This window comes from Nymphalis io, chromosome 15 (genome assembly GCF_905147045.1).
Source record: "Nymphalis io chromosome 15, ilAglIoxx1.1, whole genome shotgun sequence".
NCBI lineage: Eukaryota > Metazoa > Arthropoda > Insecta > Lepidoptera > Nymphalidae > Nymphalis > Nymphalis io.
The window spans coordinates 3,017,937-3,042,085 of record NC_065902.1 but is presented as its reverse complement, the minus strand read 5'-3'; the positions used below and the strand labels follow the sequence as shown (position 1 = coordinate 3,042,085).

The 24,149-nt window shown below is 35.7% G+C and overlaps 1 protein-coding gene across 5 annotated transcripts in view; it reads right to left on the bottom strand.

The window, feature by feature from the left end:
* Nucleotides 1-24,149, bottom strand: part of LOC126773669 (G-protein coupled receptor Mth2-like) — a 64,046-nt gene that overhangs the window by 20,953 nt on the left and 18,944 nt on the right. The window contains exons 1-2 of one of the 5 annotated variants that reach the window (XM_050494735.1): nt 6,074-6,221; nt 4,817-5,328 (exon numbers count right to left, since the gene is read on the bottom strand). The exons of 3 other annotated variants lie outside the window; for them this stretch is intronic. In XM_050494735.1, coding sequence (XP_050350692.1) covers nt 4,817-5,236 — 420 coding nt within the window. In that variant the 5' untranslated portion in view covers nt 5,237-5,328; nt 6,074-6,221. Of the gene's footprint in view, nt 1-4,816; nt 5,329-6,073; nt 6,222-24,149 lie in introns of those variants that run through there. One more of the 5 variants, XM_050494736.1, reaches the window with a different exon arrangement.

Here is a 24,149-nt window from a genome sequence, read left to right as displayed (position 1 = left end):
CCGATAGCTGCATTTTCGAAGATGACTCTGACTCCATTGACTACAGGCAGTCAGGTTGGAAGTTTTTAGCTAATAATGAAAAGGAGAAAGTAGTAAACATAATTGTCTCTTTTATATTATATGATATTGATTTTAATATATATTTTTTTTATAATAATTAAATTACTTTTTCTTACATTATTTCTTTTCTGAAATTTATAATATGCATTATCTAATTAATACACTTTCATTTTAATATTAAAACAAATATATATTTTTTGTTTGTTTATTTTTCACTTCCACCAGGTGATAATAAACATGTCTCATTTAATAAAGCTTCGAATAAGGGACAGTCAAATTAATAGCAGCGTTTTACCTGAAATAAAACGCTTATTAATTTACTTACCTTATTCGAAGCTTACCTAGGTATTTAGTCAATGTAAACGGCGAGTACATCTCACACCTTCGATTTGCCGACGATATCGTCATCATAGCAGAGTCGCTGGAACAACTCACCGAAATGCTGCGTAGCCTAGGCGAGTCTTCCCGGTGTGTCGGTCTCGGTATGAACTTGGACAAGACCAAGGTCATGTTCAATAGGCATGTCGTGCCGGGACCGATATACGTCGAGGGGAAACCTCTCGAAGTTGTTAGTGAATATACCTACCTAGGACAGATAATACAAGTCGGTAGGAACAACTTCGAGAAGGAAGCCGATCGAAGAATTCGCTTGGGATGGGCAGCATTTGGCAACCTTCGTCAAGTCCTCAAGTCGTCTATACCGCAATGTTTGAAGACCAAAGTTTTCAACCAATGCGTCTTGCCTGCCATGACATACGGTGCCGAAACGTGGACACTAACTGCGGGACTAGTCCACAAATTCAAAGTCGCTCAGCGTGCTATGGAGCGAGCTATGCTCAGAGTATCTTTGAAGGATAAGATCAGAAATGAGATTATCCGGAAAAGAACCGGAGTCACCGACATAGCTTGCAAAATTAGCAGGCTGAAGTGGCAGTGGGCTGGTCACGTATGTCGTAGGACCGATTGCCGTTGGAGCAGACGAGTCCTAGAGTGGAGACCGCGAATCGGCAAGCGCAGCGTGGGGCGCCCTCCAGCCAGGTGGACCGACGACCTTAAGAAGGTGGCGGGCACCAACTTAATGCGGAAGGCGGAGGACAGGGAGCTTTGGCGCACCTTGGGAGAGGCCTATGTTCAGCAGTGGACAACGATTGGCTGTTGATTGATTGATTGATTCGAAGCTTGCGATTAATCGCTGCCTGGTGCTTAATAAAACGCAATGATGAGCGTTTCACGATAATATAAAGCTTAACTGAAACCGGATGTAATGAAGCTTTCTAAACTAGAATTGTTTTACGTCCAATTATATCCGATTATTTGGACTAATTTTGATTTAGATATAAGTATAGTTCCACGCTAAAGCTATTAATGTTATATTAATATATTTAAAGCAGATTTTTTATTTTAAATTTATTTATTTTTTAATTTAGAATAATTTAATTTCTTATCGTAAATTTATTTAACATTTACGACCATTACGGATTTACACAATTATTTGTTTATCATGTAATATTTTTATTAGTTAATATTCAAAACACAACATACTCAATATAAAGAATTCGATTGCCTATTAAAAGACCTTTTATATTAAAACGCAAAAGCAATTAACAATATGCTTAAAACAGATATTCTTAATTTAATATATTATTTAGTCTTATTTTTAGTTGCTATCTGTTCAATAGTCATTTTTATTGTATTATATTATATGTCAAATGAGTCAAATTTGCTATTAATTGTTGATTGAATAATTTAAAAATTGACTCATCTGAATTATATTGAATACATTATAGTAATTAACACCAACGATTATATTAAATATTGCGATTGTTATTTAACTTGTTAGTTTGTTTAGGTTAATATGAATTTAAAATATTTTGAATGGCTATAGTAATATAGTATATTATATTAACGCAACGTAACGCAACGCAACGCAACGCAATATATATTATATTAATAGTATATTAACGCGTACATCATTTTTTATAACGTGTCTTTTTAAGTTATTTTTGATCTCAAAGTAATATTTAAAATTTTATTTATTTAATATTTAAATAATATCTGTAATCAACAGAATCTTATAATATTATATTTAAAGTTAAGATCTACTTATCAAATAAATTCATAGAGATTACATAATATTCGTAAAAACTAAAAACAATCTGTATCTGCATGTCTGTACAATGTATATATTAATATTATATGTATTTATGTGTGTGAAATGTAAGGGTAACAACAAACGAATTGCTTATTTATCTTATTAGAATTTATATCAACGTCGATTTTTGGAAGTACAAATTTTGATTTTCTCGTTTGTTTTCAAAAAATCGATTATGTCTTTATAAACTTCTGTTAATATTTTAGTATAACTTTATGGCCCTCTCACATGAGTTAAACGTAGAAGAAGACGTGTTCAAGTGTGGTGACCGCGCCTTGGCAAGTGTAGAATAGGACGCCTTCCAGCTAGGTGGTTTGCGTATATTCTCAATATACGCAAAACGGCTGGCAGCGGATGGAAATTGAAAGTTGAAGATCAAGCTCTCTGACGTGGTGAGTTCTAATATATAACATTACGACATTCCAGGAATAAAGCAAATTAACCAACACATTAACAAATCTATATATATATATATATATATATATATATATATATATATATATATATGCGTAACAGCCTGTGAATGTCCCACTGCTGGGCTAAAGGCCTCCGCACCTCTTTTTGAGGAGAAGCTTATTCCACCACGCTGCTCCAATGCGGGTTGGTGGAATACACATGTGGCAGAATTTCAGTGAAATTAGACACATGCAGGTTTCCTCACGATGTTTTCCTTCACCGTCAAGCTCGAGATGAATTATAATCACAAATTAAGCACATGAAAATTCAGTGGTGCTTGCCCGGGTTTGAACCCACGATCATCGGTTAAGATTCACGCGTTCTTACCACAGGGCCATCTCGGCTTTTTTTAATATATATATTAATTATATAATAGTTTGTACGTCATATCACTGTAAGAGCGACTTAGTATAAAGTCAACATTCAATTTTATTTGAATTCTCATAACTTCAAACAAAAGATAAAAATTGAATTCTAGACAAATCGATCATGATAGCTTCTTAAATAATACGCTTATATCATTCTGATGTCTCAAACACACACCAGAACGCAGATTGGTGGATACAAACCAAAGTGGAAAATGAAGAATTAAAGGCTTTTGTGGACGCGGATCCATCACAAAGCACTTCAGAGATAGCTGCAGGCTTCGGGGTAAGTGATAAAAGTGTATTAATCCACTTGAAGCAAATCGGGAAATTAAAAAAACTTGAACAATGGGTACCTCATGAATTGAGTGAATCGAATTTGCAAACACGCGTCGACTGCTGTGTTACTTTGCTCAACAAACACAATAACGAAGGGATTTTAAATCGAATCATTACTTGTGATGAAAAGTGGATAATCGGAAGCGCTCGTCGCAAAGGCTGAACCCTAGAGACCCAGCCAAATCCCGCTTTAGACGAAAATAGACTCAGAAAAAGTTACTTGTGAGTGTTTGGTGGATTAGCGCCGGTTTCGTTCACTACAGCTTTCTAAAATCTGGCCAAACGATTACGTCAGATATCTATTGTCAGCAACTGCAAACCATGAAGGAAGAACTAGCGGTTAAACAACCGAGATCGATCAATCGATCTAGGCCACTGCAGCTTCACGATAACGCAAGACCACACACTGCACAACAAACAACTGCTACGATTGGAATGTCTGCGACATCCACCGTACTCCCAAGACCTTGCTCTAACAGATTACCATTTTTTCCGGAATTTGGACAACTTCTTACAATGAAAAAAATTCAACTCCGATGCGGCAGTCCAATCCGCCTTCAAAGCCTTGATTCTCGCCCCCATGGTTTTTTTAGTAAAGGGATCAGTGAACTACCTATGAGATGGCAAAAGTGCATAGAAAACAACGGTGCATACTTTGATTAATCAAAAAAATTTTACAAAAAAAAAAGAATTTGTATTCCTCCCGTACAAAATGCTAATTTCAAACTAATAGTTATTATTTCTTATCACCGAAACCTAGTATTTAGTATTATTTAATTATGTAATCGTTTAGAAATTTCGTAACGACCATTTCCATTAACCTAGTTATCTGGACTTACAAAGGTTTTGTTTATTTACTATTTTGCTTAATATGATGTATTTATATATATATATATATATATATATATATATATATATATATAATATTATATATATATATATAATATTATAAAGCTAGTCTTGTTTGTTCGAACGTGCTCTTCTCATCTTCAAGCTCGATTTGAAAATATGCATTGTATGGCCCATTTATTGATAAATATATAGATCATATAACAACAATCTACGACTTACAGTAAATAAACAACTTATAACTTAATATTGGTTTTAAGTTAAAATAATGAAATTCACAAATAATGATAATAATGTCCTCCAGATAGATTTCGGCCACGGCGGCCAATCTTAAGAGTGATAAGCCAACTACGCAGGAGATATTATAGTGCACAAGTGAGTGCGCAAACGACCGGAAAGAGTTCAGTTCAGCAATTGAACCCAGGACCTCCGGACTGCGGCCTTACATTTTATTTCTACCGGATTATCAAAAAAACTTTAATCTTTCATTCACAATTAAAACTTTATCATTTTAGTTGTAAATATGATGATAATATGATCATATGCTGGGTATTTAAGAAGATATACAGCATAAAAGTTGGTAAAATAAACTTACAGTTCTTATTTCAGTTCTCTTCTTATAAATCTGCTTCATTCGTATGCGAAATTGAGAATTCGTGCAATTAGGTTTACCAAAATTGAAATCAAAATATTCTGTCGCATTGAGACTGTGCACTTGTAGGTACTGGTCTACAACTTTCGGGCTAAACGGTTCTGTTATTTCGAAGCATTCCTTCTTCTCAGGGTTGTAACCGTATCCATAGGGACAGCACTTCAAAAGACAAGTCTGCTTTTTACAGACGCAAGTTCTCTCATTGTCAGTGAAATATTGATAGCGGGTGTATTTGTTTCTATTGTAATAAATATCTCCGTTTGAAAAACGTTGTCCGAAACTTATGTCCAAATTGTGAGCGTCATCACACGCCTCAGATCCCCCGTTCGATACAAGCACAAATAACATGAATAATTTCCACATTTTTTTTTGTTTTGCCGTCTTTGTAAACTAAGTTTGAAGTTGACGAACTCCAATGACCAACTAGTGTTAATCAAAAGAAGCTGTCTAGTGAGCTAAAGGTAGAATATATTACTCAATGAGGGAATTCCGCAACGTGCGCGAAGGAAATAAATATGTAAATACACTTTGGATGTACCTGTATATTTCAAATACTTAGTTTGTAAACAAGAAATGTTTATATAGGGAATTGTCGTGTGCGTATCAAACTGTTGTCAAGTCACGACTTAATAGTATAAATTCGGTGTTTAGTTATTTAATTTTCAAACATAACAAACAATTGATTGAGACTGATCTATAATTTCTAGTGTGATAAAGGAATGCTAACTAAAAGCGTACTTATTAAAATAATTTTAATTTATGAATTGTTTTTTTAGATTACTGGTAACATATATAATAATATTAGGTATTATAGATAAAAAAATATTTCAAGTTCAAAGCTAAATGCTTTCTAATAAATGTGAATGACTGGTTCTTAACAACTGTTCCTTAGCTCAGACGTGTTTAGTTCTCGCTTGTGATCAACTCGGAACAGGTTTTATTATTAAAAACCCTGCATTTTAATGATATTCATAGGTATAAGATTATTGTAAATAAAATCAAATTATTTAATTGGCTGTTCACAATTTATGTATAGTTGTCATTAAATTATACATTAACATATTTTAAAACGATTTAATACTGAAATAACCTTCAGAAACGAGACTTCCAAAGTGCATTCACATTAATTCCTTCGAGAAAAAATAATTATTTCAAAACGTTAACAAGTGTTAAGGAAGTTAATTATTAAGACACGATAACCTAAAACATTATCACATAAAACTAACTTAATCGTTAAATACACAGCACTCATTCATTTAGCACATATTTTATAAATACGATCATTCGGAAAACCGGGAAGTGATTTTTATCGTCAATTAGTTCGATACTTCACCGATGACGCTACAACGCGTCGTTTTATCTCGATTTCTGAACTACGACTGACAACCAAGCCGGACTAGAATGGAACCGTTGGCAGGTTGCTCTTTAGATGATTTTTGTTTATTTCGATATCGACGGCGATCGACGGCGGTGGTTCGTAGAATACCTAATATTGGTTTCTATTGACTACTAATTGATAAAATGGACACTTCACTGGTATCTTATTAATAGTTTCGGCGATTAGTCACTCAGAATATAAAGACACTTTTTGTGTTATTTCAAGGTAACATCAACAACTTATGTATAATTAACGTTGTATTAATAAAATAATGACGTGTTATAAATTAATTTGTTGTTTTTTCTGATGTTGTATCACGTTGCGAAAAAAACAGTATTAAATAATTTAAATTCTATATTTTGTTTCAAACGTATTATGTAAGTAGAATTGCTTATATTATTAATTAAGTCCATGTACTACTAATTTGCAAAATATCGCTAAAAGCATAAAGAAGATGACAAGAACGAGATTTAAAGAGAGTATATTTTTTATGATTTGATTAATCAGATAAAAACACTGAATATACTTCAAACTTCTTTAAATATTTGAACAAACCCTTGATCGTTATACCCTTTCTCTGTCTTTAGTATTTCTTATAAATAATTAAAAAGAGCCAAATGTCTTATTACTCCTTATAACCGACCCCCTTCTCGTCTTACCCCTTATCCATTTGTTTGTTGAGTAAAAACACCGGAATATAAAATATTAAATTTATAATAAGTATAAGATTTATCAAGTTGAATTGTTTTCATCTATACATCTAAATACGTATTTAATTTCACTTATTTTAAAAATTGAGTACTTTTAATCTAATATTTTAGGTTTTATATAAATTTATTATAAATTGCTTTGGTTTTAATAGACATGAACCATATTTTATATAGTCACAACATGTGAATATCCCACTGCAAGGCCTCCTCTCCTTTTTTGAGGAGAAGGTTTGGAGCTTATTTCACCACGCTGCTTCAATGCGGATTGGTGGGATACACATGTGGTAGAATTTCAGTGAAATTAGACACATGCAGGCTTCCTCTCGATGTTTTCCTTCGCCGTCAAGCACGAGATGAATTATAAACACTAATTAAGCACATGAAAAATCAGTGGTGCTTACCCACAGGTTTTAACACGATCATCGCTTAAGATTCATGTGTTCTAACCACTTATATACGTTTCAAAATAACATTATTTTGTTCAAGCCTGTCTGGGTAGGTACCATCCATAACATGTTGAACGTGCAAATATACTATAGTACTCAGCATTGTTATGTTCCAGTTAGAAGGGTGACTGGGCCAGTAAAACTTCAAGCAAAAAGGACATAACTTCTTAGTTCCCAAGGTTGGTGGCAAATTGGCGATGTAAGGAATCGTTAATATTTCTTCAGCGTCAATGCCTATAGTTGATGGTGGTCACTTACCATCAGGTGGTCCATGTAAAAAAAGCTTAGGTTCAAAATTGCAGAAAAGTTTCTTGTAAAATACGTCAATAATTTTTTAATATATTATGTATATTAAGTTATTTACTTGGGTATGGGTAAGGTTAGCGTTGATTGTAAATACCAACCAATGTAAAGCTTTTTATACTTTTGTTTATACATATAAATGTAGGTGAATTAACTTTTACTGGGGTAATACATGTATATTATCCCCGTGAAACTAACCAACTCCTAACTACAACTGGATTTTCTTGACAGAAAACCCATTAACTTTTGTTAAAAAGTAAATTTCCTCGTAATTACTGGGTTTTTCTGACAAGAAATTCCAGTAATAACCGGAAGTTAGAATTAATGTCGCGCCTTCTCTCTCTAATCATGTGGGATCCCATTGGGCTATTAAATTTAGTACGTGAAAGTAATCCCGTGTTTGCGCATACAATTGCACACTATCCCCAGCGCAGTTGGCCAGTCTCAATTGAGAAAAGCCGCGTTGAGCAAAGAGAAATGGAGTAATAAATACCACAGACGACCATCGGAATTCCTCAATGGTAAGTAATTCATTACAAGTTGGCGCCAACATTATCTGTTATTACTTTTTAGTGACTTTTTTCAAAGTATTAATATCAAAATCTTTTTTTTTTGTAAATTTTGTAATATGTATTATTCATTTCTTATCTAATATTTTCAAATGTTTAACTAACTGTAAAAAACTTTTATTTCCACCTACAACATAAATATTCTTTGAAATTCAGCTTCGTTTGCGTAAAATGTAAGCATTCTGCTTACATTGCTCATTCTATTAACATTCTGAATTTAATCATATTTCCGAAAACCCAATATTTTTTACATGAAGACGTGTATCGCTATTATATTAGGTCCTTACATATGAAATTAGCGTTTTGTCGTACTGATCACTTTGATCTGAAATATCACCTCTTTGGTTAAGAATTCCAAATTCAAATTTATAAATTCATTTAGCCAGTACATTTGAGTTTTGAAAACAGTCATTCATTTGTTTGTTCCTCATTATATTTTTCTTTGGCGTCGCTTATAACCGCACAATGGAAAACATAAAATATCGGTATATTAACGAGTACGAGTTCTACCGTGGCACCAATGCTTCAGAAACAGCTCGAAGGATTATTGATGTGTACGGCGCTGGTGTCACAAAAGAAAGCACGGTACGTTTTTGGTTTCAACGTTTTCGTTCAGGAAATTTCAACCTTCAGAACCAACCCCGTGGACGGCTGGAGGCTGGAGAGAGTAGAAAATAAAGAATTGAAGGCTATTGTGGAAGCGAATCCATCACAAAGCACTTCAGAGATAGCTGCAGGCTTCGGGGTAAGTGATAAAACTGCAACTTAAACAACTTCCAGATTTTGGGACGCTACTGAGAATTTTCTGACAGAAAAACCCAATAGTTATTTATTGGCCCGACCTGGGAATTGAACCCAGGACCTCCGGTTCTGTGGCCTTACATCACCACTAGACCAACGAGGCAGTCAATTTATTATTAATTTATAAATACATATGCAATTAAAACATAGAAATATGATAATTTTGCACACTGTAGACCAACCGCCTTTGGAAATTTACTAGTGGATTCGTCAATAAATACTCACCCATTTAAGTTTAAGAGTGTTGGATGGTTTTGAGTGCATATAGTGTTTATAAATAATCTCTTAGTCGGTTCGTACATACCCGAGCTTAGATTCTTCAACGCCGGAACCTTAAGATAGCCAGAAGACAATTATCCAAAAATGACTACTAATACAGTTAACATATATATACCACATGGTTTAACAGAAACCGGCTAAACTTGAAAGTCGAAAGTTCTACCTTGTTCCAGATTATTAACAAGCAAAAGTTGTATATAAGGCGGGATAACGCAACACAACGTAGCGCGATTTACGTATTACCGTATTACTAACAACGGGCAATGGGTTACCTGATGGTAAGTGGTGACCATTGCCCATAGACGTTGGCACCGTAAGAAATATTATTCATATTGTTTTGTCTGTGCATATTTATATATAGGTCGTAATTTATTGTTTTGATTCCAGAGAAGAAAAGCTGTAAAGCTTTTATGTCGAACAAGCTTTTGCCGCCCTTTTTTTTGTAACGCTGGAAAAACGCGTTACGCGTTTCCCCCACGGGAACAGTTTATGTGGGGCACGCCAGTGTCCAAGGCACCGAGTGCGTCCGGAACATCGGAATACCCACTAAAAAACTAGCGGTACCCTTTCCGTCGTATCGAGCAGCGCCACGGGGTCGCTTTCGCATGCTACCATGGCGAAGCTTTTGCCGCCCTGACTCTTGACTGACTGACTTGACTGACGTCTTACTAATATTATATAATTGTTTAAAAAAAAATATTTCAATATTTAATTATTTACCTTTGAGGTATGTTTTGTTTTATTTCTTCCGGATTATAAAAAAAACTTTAATCTTTCATTCACAATTAAAACCTTATCATTTTAGTTGTAAATTCGATGATAATATGATCATATGCTGCGTATTTGAGAAGATATATAGTAAAAAAGTTGGTTAAATAAACTTACAGTTCTTATTTCAGTTCTCTTCTTGTAAATCTCCTTCAATCGTACGCGAGATTGAGAATTTGAGCAATTAGGTTTACCAAAATTGAAATCAAAATATTCCGTCGCATTGAGACTGCACTTGTACTCGTCTATAACTTTAGGGCTAAACGGTTCTGTTACTTCGAAGCATTCCTTCAAAAGACAAGTCTGCTTTTTACAGACGCAAGTTCTCTATTTGTCAGTGAAATATTGATAGCGGGTGTATTTGTTTCCATTGTAATAAATATCTCCGGTTGAAACTTTTTTTGGCCAAAAATAAAATAAATTTCAATAAATTAAATAAATTACTCTCTATTTCAAATTTACTAAAATTCGCATGTAAGAGGAAATTAACTGACTGGCTCTTAAAACTGGACTATGAAGAGACAGAAAAATTATTAATTTAATACATTAATAATAAACAAGCAATTGTAGTAAAAAAAAAAATAATCTACACACCATATATACACATACATACAAGACACACAGGCACAAACACACACACACACACACACACACACACACACACCCATACACATGCGCTCACACGCACATATTCACAGGCATACATTATCTTTTTATTTCTATTAGCATAAGTATAACTTATTACTAGATAATAAATTGTAAAAGCTTTAGTGTTTCACCTGTTTTCTATAAAATTAAACAAATAAATAGTTCCTTACTCAAGAGGGGGAGCCAGGAGACCCTTAGCACAGGGCAACCTAGTTTGGGCTCCTGTATCCCAGATGTAATTGTATTTATATATATTATAAAAAAGAAAATGTAAACATTATTGCCTGTGGGAGAGAATAAATTATTATTATTATTATTATTACTAAACTAGATTTGTTTTACGTCCAATTTTATCCGATAATTCAGACTAATATTGATTTCGATATAAGATGTAGTTCCACGCTAAAGAAATTAATGTTATATTAATATATTTAAAGCAGATTTTTTATTTAAAAATAATTTGTTTTTCAATTTAGAATAATTTAATTTTTTATCGTAAATAGGTTTACGACCATTACGGATTTACACAATTCTTTGTTTATCATGTTTTGTTTTATCCGTGCAGTGAAGGAGAAAGAATACATTTCACTGCCCCTCTCGTTCCCATGGGTGTCGTAAGAGGCGACTAAGGGTTATCTGAGCGGCCATCTGCTCATCTGGTGGTAGGATGTTAAGCATCCACCTGGCTTGTTACCATCGCACACTTGGTGAAAAACTCGTGAAGTGGCTTGCAGCCGCGTTTCGAGGTCAACCAGCGTACAGCCAGTGCCCGAGCGAGTATTGCCGCGATGGGTGTTGGTCCAATGGAGACGGCTGTTGAACCAATGCCGGGGGAAACTGTATTGACCTGCCGGACAGGGAGACCCGAAGAAACGGCTGTTCCGCTGGCCGCCCGTGGCATAGTACAGGGGCCCGAACGTGCCTAACCAGCTCGCGAGGCTGCCCCACCAGGCCACGCATAATCTCGGGGTGGACCGTCGTGCCAGTTGGTGACCGGAAGGTGGGGTCCCGGCGGCCACTTCCGGGGGGGTTCGGGGGCCCTTCCGTCCGGCGAGTCAGTGTATTTTTCCTTTTGGCAACAACTTGGGGAAACACGCCTCCACACTTTGCCCATCCCTATCGTGGCAATACGTCGCTCGCTTCACGTCTCTTTTCCATTTTTTTTTTCCCAAATAGCAGCGCAACAAAGCAGAAATAACGGTCGTACAGCGGTGCATACCCCCACCATACCCTCGCTGTTTGAGGTCGAGTTCTCTAACATCCGTGGACTCCACGCTAACCTCAACGCTGTCCACCACCATCTCGAGACAGAACGGCCAGCAATGTTGTTTCAGCACGGATGTTTGCTGTCACCGACTGCGCTGCTTGGAGGACCCCTCCTTCTCCATGTTGGTGGTAAGTGTGGACCTGGTTCGTCAGAACCGAGTCTACGTGTGCCTCTACAGATCCCACAATGGTGACTTGCAGACAAGCCGATTATTTGACCATCTTAGTCGGGTGGCAGATGCTGCGCAAGAGCATATTCCTAACGCGGAATTGGTGTTTTTGGGGGATTTTAATGCTCACCACGAATCATGGTTGAAATCCTTCAAAACTGACCATGCTGGAAGGACTGCTCATGCGTTTGCTCTCACACATGACTTGACCCAACTGGTTGATCAGCTCACCAGGATCCCAGACATTGATGGGCAAGCACCTTCTCTACTGGACCTTCTGCTGACTTCTCACCCGGTGGAATATCAGGTTGTGGTTCAGGCTCCTCAGAGTGCCACAGGCCAAGCTGCCGCCACTAGCGGTATGCAAACGTCGCGTTTGGAACTATAAGTCGGCAGATTGGGACGGTATGCGCGATTACTATGCGTCGGTCCCTTGGAAGGAACGTTGCTTCAGTGGGAATGACCCGACAGCTGGTGCCGCTGCTGTTGCTGACGAGATCATGTTGGGAAAGGAATACTACATTCCTAGCTTAGATCTCGTCAGAAGGGGTACGCGTAGCCGTTGGTTAACTCGTGAATGTACCGATGCTGTATCATCTAAGCAGGCGGCATATCGCAAGTGGATCAACGGCTGCATTAGCAGGGCATCTAACATTGACTCACTGAAAGCAAACTATAATAAAAATTCCAAGTCCTGTAGAAAGGCATACATGAGAGCGGATGCACAGCGCATTGTACAGATTGGTCATGATCTTGTTTCGCATCCTAGGGGCTCCCGTAGCTTCTGGCGTCTGACCAAGTCTGTGCAAAACAATTTCTGCCAACCTTCGCTGCCACCGCTCAGAAATCCGGATGGATCGCTAGCTCACAGTCCACAAGAGCAAGCTGATCTCCTGGCTAAATTCTTTGCCGATAATTCCGTCATCGATGATTGTAGTGCGCTGTGCACCTACAATACCTTCATGTGGCCATACGATGCCTGACATCAAAATCAGGCAACGTGATGTGCGTGCGGAGCTGCAATCACTTGATGTACGGAAAGCTAGCGGTCCCGATGGAATACCAGCCATAATGCTGAAGAAGTGCGCAGCGGAGCTGTCTCCTGTGTTAACGCGCCTGTTCCAACTTTCTCTCTCTTCGGGATGTGTGCCGGAGGTTTGGAGAAGAGCTAATGTGCACGCGGTTCCAAAAAAAGGGGATCGGTCTGATCCGGCAAATTATCGGCCAATAGCTGTCACCTCAGTACTTTGTAAGGTGATGGAACGGATTTTAAACAACCAACCGATCCATTACCTAGAAGATCACTGTCTGATTAATGATCGTCAGTACGGGTTTCGACCAAAACGGTCCACAGGTGATCTTCTAACGTACGTAACGCACCTCTGGGGTGAAGCTATCGATAAGCATGGAGAATCGTTGGCTGTCAGCCTCGATATCTCCAAGGCTTTCGACAGGGTCTGGCACAGAAGTCTTCTCTCCAAGCTGCCGGCATATGGTCTGCCTGCTCAGCTATGCACCTGGATTGCCAGCTTCCTACACAAGCGTAGCCTTCGTGTTTTAGTTGATGGTTGCGCTTCACAATTCTATGTAGTGAATGCTGGTGTCCCCCAGGGATCTGTGCTATCTCCGACACTCTTTCTTTTGCATATCAATGATATGCTCTCTCTTGGGAACATACATTGCTATGCAGACGATAATACAGTGCATGGTGGATACCACGGACGCGCAATGGCTGGGCGGGCGGAAATTGAGGAGAGACGGAAGGATCTTGTCATTGAACTCGATAGGACATTAGAGCTCATCGCCAAATGGGGCTCTGATAATCTTGTTGAGTTTAATGCCAAGAAAACACAGGTATGCGCTCTCACAGCGAAAAAGTCAGCATTTTTCCCTCTTCCCTCCCTCTGTGGTACTCCGCTGGTGATACAAAGCAAAATTGCCATGCTGGGGATTGACGTTCGCTGCGACCTTAGTCCAAGGGATTACATCGAGGCTGTTATAAAAACAGCTTCACGGAAACTCGGAGTTCTGAACAAGGTGCGGCGTTTTTTCACACCACAACAACTGTGCCTGCTGTACAAAACACAGGTACGGTCTTGCGTGGAATATTGCTCGCACCTTTAGGATGGCTCTGCTAAGTACCTACTGGAGGCCTTGGACCGGTTGCAGCGACGTGCCGTACGCATTATTGGCGACGTAAATGTCACAAACACCCTTGAACCTTTACAATTGCATCGTAAGATAGCAGCACTGAGCGCTTTCTATCGAACTAAATTTTGGAGCATATTTTACTACACAGTTCCAATACGGGTTAGTACCTTACAATATTTGCTTTCATCGTCAAATTATATATATGAAAATGCGTAAGTGATGTATGTCCAGATTTGAATTCACAGTTTGCGGTTAAAATCCTATTGTTCTACCACTGGGAAAAAAAAACTATTCTTGGTAATACAGATACACAGATACAGCACTGAGCGCTTTCTATCGACTGTATCACGGCGAGTGTTCTGAGGAATTATTCTCTCTAATTCCTGCTTCCCCCTTCCTTCTTAAGTCCACGCGAGCTGGTTCTCGATGTCACCGCCTAACTGTGACATCAATTCCATCGCGAACAAAGAAATTTGGCAACTCCTTTCTTTGTCGCACTTCCAAAAAATGGAATTCCTTACCAGCTCACGTGTTCCCCTCCTCTTACAACCCGGGTTCCTTCAAACGAGGCGTGAAGAGGCATCTTGCGGGCCGACAAGGCGAAGGCGGCTAGTGCAGAACGTTTTTCCCGTCTGTACTGGCCGTCGTCGCGTTTGGACTCTACTACCACTTACCATCAGGTGGAGTAGAGTCATTTGCCCTCCCGGCAAATATATAAAAAAAAAAAATAATATTTTTATTAGTTAATATTCAAAACATAACATATAAAGCATTCGAGTGCTTTTAAAAAGACATTTTATATTATAACGCAAAAGCAATTAACAATATACTTAAACCTGTTCTTAATTTAAATTATGTATTCAGTCTTTTTTTATTTGCCATCTATTCAATAGTCATTATAAACGATGTAGTTCGGCAATTCCTGTTTTATTGTTAATGTCATATGAGTCAAATGTGCTATTAATTGTTGATTGAAAATGTCAAAACTGACTCATCTGAATTATATTGAATACATTTTAGTAATTAACACCAACGATTATTATATTAAATATTTCGAATGTTATTTGACTTGCAAGGTTTGTTTCTTTGTTTGCTTTGGTTAATATGAACCAGTTTAAACCAGTTCCTCTTATGACCTGATTCTAAAACCAGGATTGGCTGACGCAGGAAGTCCCCGTCGGTCAATAGCAAAGATACGAAATTTTGTATTCATGTAAGCCGTTTTTAAAAAAGTTTTATAGCATTTATTAAAAATATTTTCAATGCCTATACATATTAACACGTATATCATTTTGTATAACGTGTCTATAAGTTATTTTTGATCTTAAAGTAATATTTATAAATTTATTTATTTAAAATTTAAATAATATTTATAATCAACAGTATCTTAAATTAAAGATCTACTTATCAAATAAATCAATATAGATTAAATAATATTGGTAAAAAACCAAACAATGGTATAATTTAATGCATATAAATGTCTGTGTATGTACAATGTACATATTAATATTGTAAAAACAAACAAATTTTGTTTTTATTGGAACTTATATTAATGTCCATTTTTGGAAGTATAAATTTTAATTCTCTCCGATGTTTCCAAAAAAATATTATGTCTTTATATATACGTCTTTACATATTCTGTGCACCTCATATCGTGAATAATTAAATTATATAAGTTTAACGTTGGAGTAGACGCGTCTAGAGTGGAGCACTTGCCTTGGCAAGCGTAGCGTAGGACGCCTTCCAGCTAGGTGGAGTGAGAATATACGCAAAGGCTGGCAGCGGATGGAAATTGAGAGTTGAAGATCAAGCTCTGTGGCGTGGTGAGTTCTAATTTATATCATTACGACATTCCAGGAATAAAGAAAATTAACCAACACATTAACAAATCTTTTATATATATATATATTAACTATATAATAGTTTGTACATCATATCACTGTAAGAGCGACATAGTATAAAGTCAAAATTTATCAATTTTATTTGAATTCTCATAAGTTCAAAAGATAAAAATTGTATTATAGACAAATCGATCATGACGGCGTCTTAAATATACGATTATATAATTCTGATGTCTCAAACATACACCAGAACGCAGATTGGTGGATACAAACACAACCAAATCGGGGAGGTATTGACAGCTTTACGGGTTGGAAGGGCGTGTGCTGAGAGACGAGCCCAATGCGAGTTATTAAGGTGGTTCAAATTTAGAATTCGTTCCTAATTAGATCTTGTTTAAAAATGAATTATAGCGCAATTTAAAATACATACAGTACCATCTGTTATCGGTAAGATTAAGCATGAGAAAATCAATTAAGTTACTTAATACATAATAGTTATTATGTCTTATCACCGAAAGCTAGTATTTACGATTATTTATTTATGTAATCGTTTAGAAATTTCGTAACGATCATATTCATTAATTTAGTTATCTGGATTTACAAAGGTTTTGTTTATTTACTTGTTTGTTTGATATGATGTATAGCTAGAGTGTTGTTTGTTGGAACGCACTCGTCTCATTTTCAAGTTCGATTTGAAAATATGCATTACATGACCCATTTATTGAAATATATATATATAATATAACATATATCTACGACCTACAGTAAAGGAACAGTTAATATCTCAATATTGGTTTTAAGTTAAAATAATGAAATTCACAAATAATAGTTATAATGTCCTCCAGACTTATTTCGGCCACGACGGCCAATCTGAAGGGAGATTAGCTAACTATGCAGGAGATATTATAGTGCACAAGTGTGTGCGCAAACACAGGTGCACTCTCTCTTCCCTCACTATCAAAATCCGATGGAACGGCAATCCGCCACAACATGAAAGAGTTTAGGTGTAGGACCAAATAGTTTACGTGCGTTCTGAGGCACGGGAGTGTACACACTTCCAACTTCCAGACTCTGGGACACTACTGAGGATTTTCTGACAGAAAACAATAACTTTTTATTGGCCCGACCTGGGAATTGAACCCAGGACCTCCAGGTCTGCGGCCTTACATCAAGCCACTAGACCAACGACGCAGTCAATTTATTATTAATTCACATATACATATGCAATTAAAATATACAAAAATATGATAATTTTGCACCCTGTTCGCCAACCGCCTTTGGAAATTCGCTAGTGGATTTGTCTAATTTATTGTTTTGATTCTAGAGAAGAAAAGCTGTAAAGCTTTTATGTTGAACAAGCTTTTGCCGCCCTTTTTTTTGTAAAGCTGGAAAAACGCGTTACGCGTTTCCCCCACGGGAACAGTTTATGTGGGGCACGCCGGTGTCCAAGGCACCGAGTGCGCCCGAAACATCGGTATACCCACTAAAAAACCAGCAGTACCCTTTCTGTCTTAACGAGCAGCGCCACGGGGTCGCTTTCGCATGCTACCATCACGAAGCTTTTGCCGCCCTGACTCTTGACTGACGTCTTACTAATATTATATAATTGTTTAAAAAAAATTATTTCAATATTTCATTTTTACCTTTGAGGTAAGTTTTGTTTTATTTCTTCCGGATTATCAAAAAAACTTTAATCTTTCATTCACAATTAAAACCTTATCATTTTAGTTGTAAATTTGATGATAATATGATCATATGCTGGGTATTTGAAAAGATATATAGTAAAAAAGTTGGTAAAATAAACTTACAGTTCTTATTTCAGTTCTCTTATTGCAAAGGTTCTTCAATTGTATGAGAAATTCAGAATTCGTGCAATTAGGTCTACCAAAATTGAAATCAAAATATTCCGTCGCATTGAGACTGTGCACTTGTAGGTACTCGTCTACAACTTTAGGGCTAAACGGTTCTGTTACTTCGAAGCATTCCTTCTTCTCAGGGTTGTAACCGTACCCATAGGGACAGCACTTCAAAAGACAAGTCTGCTTTTTACAGACGCAAATTCTCTCATTGTCAGTGAAATATTGATAGCGGGTGTATTTGTTTCCATTGTAATAAATATCTCCGGTTGAAAAACGTTGTCCGAAACTTATGTCCAAATTGTGAGCGTCATCACATGCCTCAGATCCACCGTTCAATACAAGCACAAATAACATGAATAATTTCCACATTTCTTTTTGTTTTGCCGACTTTGTAAACTAAGTTTGAAGTTGACGAACTCCGAAGACCAACTAGTGCTAATCAAAAGAAGCTGTCTAGTGAGCTAGTTCGATACTTCACCGATGACGCGTCGTTTTATCTCGATTTCTGAACTACGACTGACAACCAAGGCAGACTAATGGAATATATATAATGGAACCGTCGGCAGATTGCTCTTTAGATGATTTTTGTTTATTTCGATATAAAGGCGATGGTTCGTAGAATACCTAATATTGGTTTCTATTGACTACTAATTGATAAATTGGACAATTTATTGGTATCTTTTAACAGTTTCGGCGATTAGTCGCTCAGAATATAAAGACACTTTTTGTGTTATTTCAAGGTAACATCAACAACTTATGTATAATTAACGTAGTATTAATAAAATAATAACGTGTAATAAATTAATTTGTTGTTTTTTCTGATGTTGTATCACGTTGCGAAAAAAACAGTATTAAATAATTTAAATTCTATATTTTGTTTCAAACGTATTATGTAAGTAGAATTGCTAAATTGAATTATTAATTAAGTCCATGTACTACTAATTTGCAAAATATCGTTGAAAGCATGAAGAAGATGATAAGAACGAGATTTAAAGAGAGTATATTTTTTATGATTTGATTAATCAGATAAAAACACTGAATATACTTCAAACTTCTTTAAATATATGAACAAACCCTTGATCGTTATACCCTTTCTCTGTCTTTAGTGTTTCTTATAAATAATTAAAAAGAGCCAAATGTCTTATTACTCCTTATAACCGACCCCCTTCTCGTCTTACCCCTTATCCATTTGTTTGTTGAGCAAAAACACCGGAATATAAAATATTAAATTTATAATAAGTATAAGATTTATCAAGTTGAATTGTTTTCATCTATACATCTAAATACGTATCTAATTTCACTTAGTTTAAAAATTGAGTACTTTTTATCTAATATTTTAGGTTTTATATAAATTTATTATAAATTGCTTTGGTTTTACTAGACATGAACCATATTTTATATAGTCACAGCATGTGAATATCCCACTGCAAGGCCTCCTCTCCTTTTTTGAGGAGAAGGTTTGGAGCTTATTTCACCACGCTGCTCCAATGCGGATTGATGGAATACACATGTGGTAGTATTTCAGTGAAATTAGACACATGCAGGCTTAATCATGATGTTTTCCTTCACCGTCAAGCACGAGATGAATTATAATTAAGCACATGAAAAATCAGTGGTGCTTACCCACAGGTTTTAACACGATCATCGCTTAAGATTCATGTGTTCTAACCACTTATATACGTTTCAAAATAACATTATTTTGTTCAAGCCTGTCTGGGTAGGTACCATTCATCACATGTTGAACGTGCAAATATACTATAGTACTCAGCATTGTTATGTTCCAGTTAGAAGGGTGACTGGGCCAGTAAAACTTCAAGCAAAAGGGACATAACTTCTTAGTTCCTAAGGTTGGTGGCAAATTGGCGATGTAAGGAATCGTTAATATTTCTTCAGCGTCAATGCCTATAGTTGATGGTGGTCACTTACCATCAGGTGGTCCATGTAAAAAAAGCTTAGGTTCAAAATTGCAGAAAAGTTTCTTGTAAAATACGTCAATAATTTTTTAATATATTATGTATATTAAGTTATTTACGTGGGTATGGGTAAGCTTAGCGTTGATTGTAAATACCAACCAATGTAAAGCTTTTTATACTTTTGTTTATACATATTAATGTAGGTGTATTAACTTTTACATGGGTAATACATGTATATTATCCCCGTGAAACTAACCAACTCCTAACTACAACTGGATTTTCTTGACAGAAAACCCATTAACTTTTGTTAAAAAAGAAATTTCCTCGTAATTACTGGGTTTTTCTGACAAGAAATTCCAGTAATAACCGGAAGTTAGAATTAATGTCGCGCCTTCTCTCTCTAATCATGTGGGATTCCATCGGACTATTAAATTTAGTACGTGAAAGTAATCCCGTGTTTGCGCATAAAATTGCACACTATCCACAGCGCAGTTGGCCAGTCTCAATTGAGAAAAGCCGCGTTGAGCAAAGAGAAGTGGAGGAATAAATACAACAGACGACCATCGGAATTCCTCAATGGTAAGTAATTCATTACAAGTTGGCGCCAACATTATCTGTTATTACTTTTTAGTGACTTTTTTCAAAGTATTAATAACAAAATCTTTTTTTTTGTAAATTTTGTAATATGTATTATTCATTTCTTATCTAATATTTTCAAATGTTTAACTAACTGTAAAAAACTTTTATTTCCACCTACAACATAAATATTCTATTTCATAATAGTCCTCGTTTTTGGGGAATACCCTATGTAGTTGATAATGAATATAATCGAAACGAAACCAATTACATTGACTTTTTTTGTTATTTCATTTAATCATAGCTTTTAATACATACTGCTATATAAGTTTAAGTAGTTTTGATTTTTTTTTATAATAGCCTTTAAGTGTAGGAAGTAAGACTTAGTTTTGTTTGTCAATATTTTATCCTTGGGCTATTTGAACTTCTGTTACTTTTTATAAATGTCTCCAAATGTTCTCCAAATAAGGTTTATGTCTTTATATAATATCAGTACTAATATTATAAATGCAATAGTCTGTCTGTCTGCTACTCTTTCACGGCCAATTCACTAAACCGATTTTAATGAAATTTTGCACGGAGTAAGCTTGAAACTGAGGCTACTTTTTTATCTTAAAGGTTAGATAGTAAAAGTTGTGTTGTGTGTAGGATCTTAAATTTTTATTTGAAATGTACATATAGGTAAAAAAAAACTGAACTCGGTGCTTTCGTCATAAAATGAATTCCATGCGGCAGAAATCGCGGGTTCAGTTTATTTATTATATTTAAAAATAAAACTCTGATACATTTTTTTCCTATTTCTAGTAATAAAAAGGTTTAAAAATAACATCTAGGTCAGACAGCGACGTCGCTTTTATAATTTTCGTCTATACAGACGTCTTATTTTTGTCGTTGTATCGCAAAGAATAGGTGTTTTTCTTCAAAAAAAATTACAGCAGTAAATTCTAGTAACTGCAGTAAATATTTCACTTCAAGGCAATATCCTTTCTTTTGTTATGGAGAAGATGTGCTAAATTTATGTGCGTCAAGACTCAAAAGAAGCTTTATGTGCTTAATCTATATCTATTAATTCGTCTCGTGCTAAAAAAATACATCATATAACCCTCATGTATGTATGACAATGTAAGTATTTTTATAGATTATAATTCATAAGCCGAACGTCACTGTCATGAGATATTTTAAAACATAAACCTGCTAATTCAAATGGTAGAATAGAATTTTTGACTCTTTCTACTAAACAGTGCCGTAGTCCTTTGCACAGGTTTAATAATTTGATGATTCGATTTTCCTCAAGTGTATAATGAATTCTCCTTATACTATTTTTAAACAAAGTCTAAAATGTAGGTATATGCTGTTTTTTTCTATAAGAGTAATATTACTAAAGAAACGATTAGAAGACGAATGGTATAATTGCAGTCGCAAAAGACATCAAATTAAATAATGGTGCTTTGCTTAAATATACTTTTATAAATTTTAAATGGTCAATAGTTTTAATCGAATATGAATATGGAGTTTATTAAAAACCTGCAAAAGTGTAACTATTATACACATTTCGTACATGTTTATTTGTATATGATGTACAACAATTAAGAAATTGTTTTATCTGCTGAAAAAAATTGTCGTGTGCAATATATTATAAGATTCATACAATTAGTATGTTCACAAATTAAAAATGAATTCAATTACAAAATTTGACAGAAAAGTCACCGTTTCTTCTCAAGTCAGAATTTTGTAATTTCCGGACTGATAGTTTTTACTTTGATTATCCAAATTTCATTAAGTGCCTGTATACATATCTGCTGTCATACTATTAAAAAGATTAATTGACTTGAATTTTGCAGATTAGTGGAATAACACAATGATGGTTGTTAAAGGTTTTTCCGACCACAAGATCATTCAAATCTACATAATTATAAAAACAGTATTTTTTTCTTAAGTTAGAATACTGATCCTAATAATAACTTGTATATATAATAATATAACCACATGTATTAGTGTTATAAGCATTTTTTTTATATTCGCCGGGAGGGCAAATGACTCTACTCCACCTGACGGTAAGTGGTAGTAGAGTCCAAACGCGACGACGGCCAGTACAGACGGGAAAAACGTTCTGCACTAGCCGCCTTCGCCTTGCCGGCCCGCAAGATGCCTCTTCACGCCTCGTTTGAAGGAACCCGGGTTGTAAGAGGAGGGGAACACGTGAGCTGGTAAGGAATTCCATTTTTTGGAAGTGCGACAAAGAAAGGAGTTGCCAAATTTCTTTGTTCGCGATGGAATCGATGTCACAGTTAGGCGGTGACATCGAGAACCAGCTCGCGTGGACTTAAGAAGGAAGGGGGAAGCAGGAATTAGAGAGAATAATTCCTCAGAACACTCGCCGTGATACAGTCGATAGAAAGCGCTCAGTGCTGCTATCTCACGACGCAATTGTAAAGGTTCAAGGGTGTTTGTGACATTTACGTCGCCAATAATGCGTACGGCACGTCGCTGCAACCGGTCCAAGGCCTCAAGTAGGTACTTAGCGGAGCCATCCCAAAGGTGCGAGCAATATTCCACGCAAGACCGTACCTGTGTTTTGTACAGCAGGCACAGTTGTTGTGGCGTGAAAAAGCGCCGCACCTTGTTCAGAACTCCGAGTTTCCGTGAAGCTGTTTTTATAACAGCCTCGATGTAATCCCTTGGACTTAATGGTAATAAATAATTTATTAGTTAATATATAATGAGGATACGCTATTAAGAATGTAGCTATATTTTTTTTTTCTAAAATATTGTTGTCAATATAAATTTTAGAAGTAGTAAATAGGCACTAAACTATACGTACTGTAAGAAATACTAATTAATCTACCAGATCTAAGATCTCTTGTAATTACACACAATCAAATTATAAATACAGTATTACCAAGAATAGTTTTTTTTCCCAGTGGTAGAACAATAGGATTTTAACCGCAAACTGTGAATTCAAATCTGGACATACATCACTTACGCATTTTCATATATATAATTTGACGATGAAAGCAAATATTGTAAGGTACTAACCCGTATTGGAACTGTGTAGTAAAATATGCTCCAAAATTTATCCTAAAGGAGAAAGCAAGGACATAGACAAACTGAGAGACATTTAAAGTTCAAAAAAGTTTATACTTCCGTATGACGTAGATATTGTGAATATATCTTTAGTAAAGGTACGTTTACATATTTATTAAAAGGTTGATTTTATAAATTACATCCTGTCGTCTCACTTATGTGAACATATTAAATATATGATGAATGAACTTAATGCTTTCCGCTTCTCGCTCGTTTATTCCATGTGAATAATATGACATTTATATATATTATAATTGTCACCGTCCCGTTATCATATCATACATATATATATTTATATTATGTCTCCCATTGAAGAAAACACAGTAAACGTGTTTAAAATGAAACAACTACGGTATAAATTATGTACGCTATTTTGTTCGTGTTGAATTATTAATGTTCTTTTTTATAGAATTCGAAACATACATTTATGTTTTTTTAATGGTTGTTTATATAATATATAGTATAACACTTCTAGAGTTTGACTAGGTTTGTAATAAGTTTTAAAAATAATTGT